General features: G+C 48.7%; 1 protein-coding gene across 2 annotated transcripts in view; it reads right to left on the bottom strand.

Annotated features, from left to right (window-relative positions):
- LOC105527623 (PWWP domain-containing protein MUM1) overlaps positions 1–6,961 on the bottom strand; it is a 21,815-nt gene extending 14,854 nt beyond the window's left edge. The window contains exons 1-6 of one of the 2 annotated variants that reach the window (XM_011964022.1): positions 6,835–6,960; positions 6,190–6,275; positions 4,911–4,981; positions 4,675–4,787; positions 2,348–3,238; positions 1,129–1,230 (exon numbers count right to left, since the gene is read on the bottom strand). In XM_011964022.1, the coding sequence (XP_011819412.1) occupies positions 1,129–1,230; positions 2,348–3,238; positions 4,675–4,684 (1,003 nt within the window). In that variant the 5' untranslated portion in view covers positions 4,685–4,787; positions 4,911–4,981; positions 6,190–6,275; positions 6,835–6,960. Of the gene's footprint in view, positions 1–1,128; positions 1,231–2,347; positions 3,239–4,674; positions 4,788–4,910; positions 4,982–6,189; positions 6,276–6,834 lie in introns of both variants that reach the window. The other variant, XM_011964021.1, reaches the window with a different exon arrangement.
- Positions 6,962–7,213: the final 252 nt, after the last annotated feature.

Here is a 7,213-nt window from a genome sequence, read left to right as displayed (position 1 = left end):
GGCCATCCAGACGGGTGCCCCACGGCACCTGCGGTCCTGGGGCCATCCGGACGGGTGCCCCACGGCACCTGCGGTCCTGGGACCATCCAGACGGGCACTCAATGTATGGGCAGGGTTTGGTGAGTGGTAACTGCTCACCCCAAAGGAAAAGGATGAGAACAGCATGTGGAAAACTGTTAAAAAGTCTGACCATTAGCATTAGGCAAAAAGAGGGAAAATGTGAAACTGTAATGAAGCCCTTTCGATGAGGGAAAAGCACTCAAACAGTGTGGACAAACAACAAAACAAGGCCACAGGCACACCAGTGTGCATGGAATGGCGCTCCCGGGGCTGCACAGGCACCAGCTTCCTGGCCAGGGGGCATCCTGCATCTTACGGATGCTGCCAGTGGGGAAGCCCGGGTGAGAAGCCCCCTCATCTCCCTGTACTATTTTTGCAACATCCTGTGAATCTATAACTATTCTGAAACTACAAGGTTAAAGAAAAGAAAAATAAGACCCGGCTAAGAGGAAGGTTTCATGGGCGAGTCTAAAGTGGGGCTGGTGCTCACGACTTGGTTCGCAAAGCTGACTTTCTGTTCACGGCTGGCTCAGATCTTTGGGTCTCTCATTTCTAGTCCCTTCCACACAGATGCTCAGCAGCACCTAAGGCAGGTTTTCCTCTCGTGCAGCAGCTACTTACAGGAGGGGTGCCGGAGCAGTTCCCCCTTGGGCTGAAGACCCTGCCTCCCAGGACGGCCCCCCAAACGCCATCATGGAAGCCGCCAGACAGTACGTGGCCACACCCAAGCGATGGCGACACAGCCACTCGGCTCACAGGGCCGTCCCTCATTCCCAGCGAGAGGACAGGAGGACAAGGGCTTGAGGTGACCGGAGTAACGCTCTAACAGGGAGGGCTGGGCCGTCTCTTCCCAGGAGTCCCTCTTCCCTTTGTGTAGGTTATTCTTCGGATAGAGGACTGAAAATGTGGCACTTCTGAAGGTCCCTTCCAGGTCTCGGTTCAGTGGGAGAGAAATGAACTCGCAGGAGACCTTTCGTGGAGGATGTGGGGTCCGATCTCAGAGCCCTGCCGCCGCTGCCTTTGAGTGCACCGTTAGGACTATCGGCACACCCTGTGATCATTTCTTACCATGGTATAAAAGGACTCTTGGTGGCTCCTCATCTTCCTCGTCTTCCTCCAGGACAGAACGCATGGAATTAGACCCCATGGACGCTTTGGAAGACTGGCAGTCTGCCAATAACATGATATTAGACTTTCACTGTCATTGTATTATCTTGATGACTCATCCCAAGAAAACATTTCATGACACATGACCATTGATGCATAAAGAAAACGTTCTGTGCTATACACAACTCCACACTGCCAAATTCAAATAGAGTGTGCTTCTATTAAACTACATTTTAAAGAAAAATGCAAGAGGGAGGGAGGCCTGCGGTGAAGGGAAGGCGGACCGTAAGCAGCAGCCACCTCGGCCACAGAAGCTGTGCGCACTCTGGGTGGGAATCCCTTTTGTCCTGGCCCTGCTGCCCCTTCACATCTGAAGCACTCAGTGGATACGCAGGAAGGGGGCCAGGACAGGAGCTGACTATGGAACAGGGTAGGGGTGCGGAGATGCAGGAAGGCGCCAGGACAGGAGCTGACTGTGGAGCAGGGCAGGGGTGCGGTCACTTTGTCTTCAGAGCGTGGCAACCTCAACATGCTAAGGAGATGACGGCCTCAGGAAAGAAGTTCAGAGTAAAGACTGAAATATCTACGCAGTAAGTTTGTAGCGAGTAGATTTCCAGACATTTGATCATACCCTAATTAAGATTTCTGAACTAGCATTTCAAAAATGAGGGATGCTACAATGTTAAAGGGAAAAAAGTCACAGTGCTTGCCTGCAACCACACAAAAATATATCTGCACAGGAATTCTTAAAAAGTCAGGAGTCTTTTGAGTGAGTGAATCACTTTTGAGATTCCTGCCCAATTTAATGGGAACACGTTATTGCTTCTGTAAAAGAGTTAATCCTCGGGGGTGCAGCCGGAGCTGCAGCCTCAGCACAGCCACAATGCTCCCAGCCCTGTCGCAGACAATCGTGGCCTGCCGCCCCTCCACGGACTCCCCACTCACTCAACTCGCTTCCCTTCTAAACAAAAATAAGACGACAAATATTTAGAAGTTGAAGCAATTATAGCCCAGTGGGGAGACAAACAAAAAGGAATGAGGAAGTCTCCACTCTAAGTCTATTTTGGAAACGATCTCATTAAGATCTGGTCAAAAACACCCACATGCCTGGCTCCCTGTCTAGCTACGGAGGGGCAGGACTCCACCCTCTACGCTCTCCTCCTCCACGAGAAACTTTTACCTTCCTCCAGCTTCTGGGAATCCAGGCAAGGAGGACGTCTGCTTTCATCCACAGAGGCGTGGGAGGGAGGCGGGCCGAGCCTGGCGGTGCTGCGCAGGGTCATAGACTCTCTGGGCCCTGGCCCGGGGGATGGCGTTTCTCCTGCTGCCCCGGGCTCCAGCTGCGCGGCAGGGGGCCTCTGGCTGCCATCCAGGCATAGCCTCTTCTTTGCAGGGCATTCTCTGGGCTCTGAGCAGGCCGAGGGCTCAGGAGCTGGGGGCACAGTGAGGCTGCCCAACGGCAGACCGGGGTCGCGTCCCTCAGCGTTGGCACAGGGATCGTCCTCCCTGACCCCGGAGGGCGAGGATGGGGCTGCCCAGCTGCCTCCCTTGCTCCCCATGTCTCTCTCCGCATCGCCCTCTGAAAGGGAAGATCCATTCCGGCACAAGCTAGACTTCTGCACTGAGTTTCTTCCCTTCTTACTTGCAAGAGTCCAATTTTTGCGGTGGATTCTGGACCCGCTCTCACCCTGAGCACCACCTCCAGCTGAGAGGACCGACAGGCCTCTTGGGTTTTCACTTTTCCTGAGCCCCTTCTTGTGGTCTGCTTTGCACTCGGGGTCCTTTTCACAAGTGAACAAACTTGACAGGCTTTGTTGCACGCATTGCCTCCCCCTGTGAGGTCCGGAACTGCCCAACACATCTCCACGGGGAAGAGATGAGAAGTTGGAATCACAGGGCGAGGAAACGTGTTCCGTGGGCTTCTCTCGCAGAGACTGGTTGGCTCTGCCTGTCCCTGCAGAGCTTTCTTGACTCCAAATGGGCCCCTCGCTCAGAACATCCAGAGCCACGCGAAGTGACCGTCTGTAGGCCAGTTCTTCCAGGGGTGCCACAGGAACCTCATTCTGCGAGGCTGCAAGGACCGAACACACACAATACTGGTTACGTTCACTAGGCAAGCACTGCGGTCACGCCATCGCTTTAAAAGCCCGTTTGTCTCATTCTGACAGCTAGTTTCATACCTAAATCACTGAAGGAGAGGACTAACATTTCTCACCTACATTTTCCCAAAAAGGGGATGAGGCTACAGAACAACAGCTATTCATTCCGGGATTCGAGGCTTTATTTTTTTAAAAACCAAATTTACTGACCTTAACCTGATTGGCTAAAAAGATAAATTCCTCCAAGTTACAAAACAATACTGTGAGCAAAATGTATTCAAATGTTTTGCAAATCCTCTCTCAGCTTTACAATTTCAAATTCAATCAGGGTCAATAAAAACCAATACCAACTAAATAAAGAACTCTGCTGGCAACGTATTCTTGGTTGGTGCGAGGGTTGGTGGTAGCAAGGAACAGGAGATTTAAAAGGCTCATTGTGGGCTGGTAAATTTTCAATACTTCTTTGCAAGGGCATTTCAAAGCCAGCAAAGAGCATCGTGGGCCTCTGGTTTCCAACCCAACCTCCCTGCTGCAGTACTTTTATTTATTCATTCCGACATATAGATACAGCGCTATTTATTTGAACAAGATGATAAATGTAATATCACAACTCAGCGGGCATAATGCCTCAATCAAAACAGTATTTTCCCCGTTGAATATTAAAGGCACCCACAGACAACCAGCCCCCAACACCATCTGCGCCAACAAGGACGCCGCCATCCGAGATGATGGTCAGCCCTGCCGAAGCAATGCAGAGATGGAGCCTGCTTTAAACCAGAGCTGTTTTTTGGAAGACACAGGAAAATAGACTTGATTTTATAAACATCATTGAAGGAATTCCGTTCCATCTTTTCACAAGAGAAACAATTATTTGCAAATGGGATGAACAGTCCCACTTTGAGAAGAGGAGAAGGAAGGCTGGCACGTTGGGTTTGCGGAACTGTGGCTGGGGGGCAGGCAGTCACCAATGCTCCTCACTTGTCATGTGTGTGCATGACGAGTCCCTGGCTGGGCTCAGGCAAACCCTTTCTCACCCACAGCGTGCAAAGGAGGTGGGTGCTGAACTGGGAGAAAGCACACCCGGACAGACAGGAAACCGAGAGCTCCACTTCCGACCTGCCTCGTGCCCACCAAGACGGTGCCTCAAACAATGGGTGCCACCAACCTCAGTGCCAGGCCACCCGTTCTCTCCCCTGGGCTCCGCTCTGGAATTTTAAACACACAACCAACTACTTCTCAAACCTTGGGCTGAGACCAGACTGGCCAGGCAGCGACAGAACCACGGGAAGTCTTACTATAGGAAGAGGAAAGGAAAAAGGAGAACCTCCCCCCTCGTGGCAGCAGCAAAGTCCTTCCTCGTCTTGTGTACTGGAGGCCACGGAGGTAATGAGATGACCTTGATGCTCACCACTGACCATTCTGGGCGTCAAGAATAGGAGTGGTTCTAGGGGCAAATTCTGGAAAGGTTTAAGAAAGCAGATCCATTTTTCCTTCTCCTTCAGCTCAGGGGATTCGCGTTCCCTTGTATGAAGAAAAACATGGTGAACAGGGTGAATTTTTACCCAGAAACCTGAGCCTTCACATTCTCCCAAATGACCTCTTATTTTATGAGAACCTAATGGCTGCTTAGAAATCCACTCTTACCTAACGAGGAGGCAATGGCTTCAATTTGAGACTTCTCTAGGATCTCAACTTCGGTGCTTTTCACCTTAATTCTGCAGAGACAGAACTGGCGTTATACACCACCAGCCAACGCCGCCAAGACATTTTCAAACATGTTTTCCTTTAGATAACAAAAGAATTAATTTCATTTTCCTCCTCAACCTTCTACTTAAACCAAAAGTCACAGCCAACTAGGAATTCATCTGCCTGAGGTTAGAGGCAGCAAGAACCCTGGCGAATGTTTTGGGGCTTGTTTTTTTTTTTTTTTTTTTGATCCCCCTTTTAAGACAGAAAAGGTTGGCTGGATTTAAAAGTAAAAATGAATTCAAATTGTGACTTTTATGAGGCAAATCCTACTTTCAACTGCACAAATACCTCCTTTGTTAGATTTTCAGAGTAGATGGTAATGTCACTAAAAGCTGTTTACAGCCCAGCAGGTGCGTTTTAGTTTAAAAGGATGTGCTTTCCTTTTAAACTCGAGTATTCAATTACCTTCCCAGCCGCAGGGGAAGTGTGAGCTGGGGACCAAGCGTGCGTCCGAGGCAGCTCTGAAGACGCAGGCAGGAAGGAGTGGGGCAGGGGGAGCTCCACAAGACCAACAGGGGAGCCAGCGGCTCGGGCTACGCGGGGTCAGTCTCCTTGCTCTCTTCAGAACGCGGAATTCTCACGGCAGACGCGCCCTCGCCACAATCACACAGGACTGGGGCGTCGGAATCCCCGTCATTCTAGACAATCTACACCTTCCCAGTGCCTGACACTCACGGAGCAGAACAATGTGCCGCCTGGTAATCAGTTATTTGCCTTTTGAATGTTAAAGACTAATTTAGAGTGACAGGCTCAAAAACCAAGTATTTCCAAATTGATGGGCCTGTCACAGAGGTTTCTGAAAAAAGACACACAGATCTCTGGGAAGGAAATATCCCTATTTTTCTGGCATGGTAGTCAAAAAAAAAAAAAAAAAGGAAATATCCCTATTTTAACCACAAATAGGATCTACCCTGAGTATAATTTACATGTATTCAATGTTTGTACCAATCTCTCCATAGATCTCACAGAATGCCTCGTTTAGATCTTCAGCTTCCAAACTGACATAAAATCAAACTACTTGCTTTCTCGTGAGGTTTTTATGAGCATTAATGAATTACATAAATGATGAATAAGCCCATTAAGAATGGGCTTCAACTGTTTTGGGGGGGTAAGAGATTGAAGTATCAGAAATCTACACAGGAAAAAACAGTATTAAAAAAACACGACACTTAACTTTTCCTCTAGGGAGAGGATTTGAACATCTAGAAAATATTCCTTTTTTCTCTTATTTTTTGTTGAAGTCTCAGTTCGGGCCAAAACCTATTTAAAATAAAAGAAGAACCTTGTTATTAAAACAGCAGACATAGTGAGAAACAGTGGCAACATTTAGTACAAATGTAACAGGTAATCCTGAAGGCCTATAACCACAGGATTTCAGATATTTGGTCCAATCCCCATTGTTTCACAGATGGGGAAACTGAGGCATGAGAGGCCAGTGGCAGACAAAGACAAGGACCCGGGCTTTTGCACTGCAGCTGAGCATTGTCTACTGAATTGCTGGAAAGCATCCCTGAGCACGACGATAATTTACTATCACACGGCTGCTTGCCAGATCTTTCCTTGAGTTACAGCCTTACATGCCTTTTTATAGCTGATTCTTTTTTTTTTTTTTTTTAGTGTGGAAAAAAAAGACATTTCTGGAAGAGTAACCTTGGAAGCACTAGACCAAAACCCCATTAAATGGGGAACGAGAATCAGTGCCAACCGTTCTGGCTGAATTATTTCACTGAAGCAAATCCTAGGTATCTCCTGATAAAGATTTTACTTGTCACCCGAAAGTCATTTCTAATTCCTGAAATTACAGAATAATGGCTGTCACCTTTGCAGGCCATAACCGCTTTTCCCATCGGCAGAGGACATACTTGGCATCCGCCATCATTTACACTCATGTAGCAAGTGGCAGTGATTTGGCACAAGGTACTCCCAGGTCTGACGCCGATGTGCCCTGCAACAAAATTTGCACGGTGGTTTATACAACTGTTTGCTTGCGTTGTTAACACAGGCACAGCCCTGGGGGGCAAAGGTTAGCTCGGCTTAGCCTCAAGTAGATGGTTCAATTCCACAATCTTGCACTGAGATGCTCAATGCCAAAAAGCAGACTGACGAACAGAAACGACGGGGCTCGCAACCCCGGGAGGCGCCTGCATTTTTTTTTACAAATAAAATACAGCACAGTCCCTCCCAAAGGTTCCGTCTAG

This window comes from Colobus angolensis, unplaced genomic scaffold (genome assembly GCF_000951035.1).
Source record: "Colobus angolensis palliatus isolate OR3802 unplaced genomic scaffold, Cang.pa_1.0 Scaffold64, whole genome shotgun sequence".
Taxonomy (NCBI): Eukaryota; Metazoa; Chordata; class Mammalia; order Primates; family Cercopithecidae; genus Colobus; species Colobus angolensis.
This window is presented reverse-complemented; position numbering and strand designations above follow the sequence as displayed.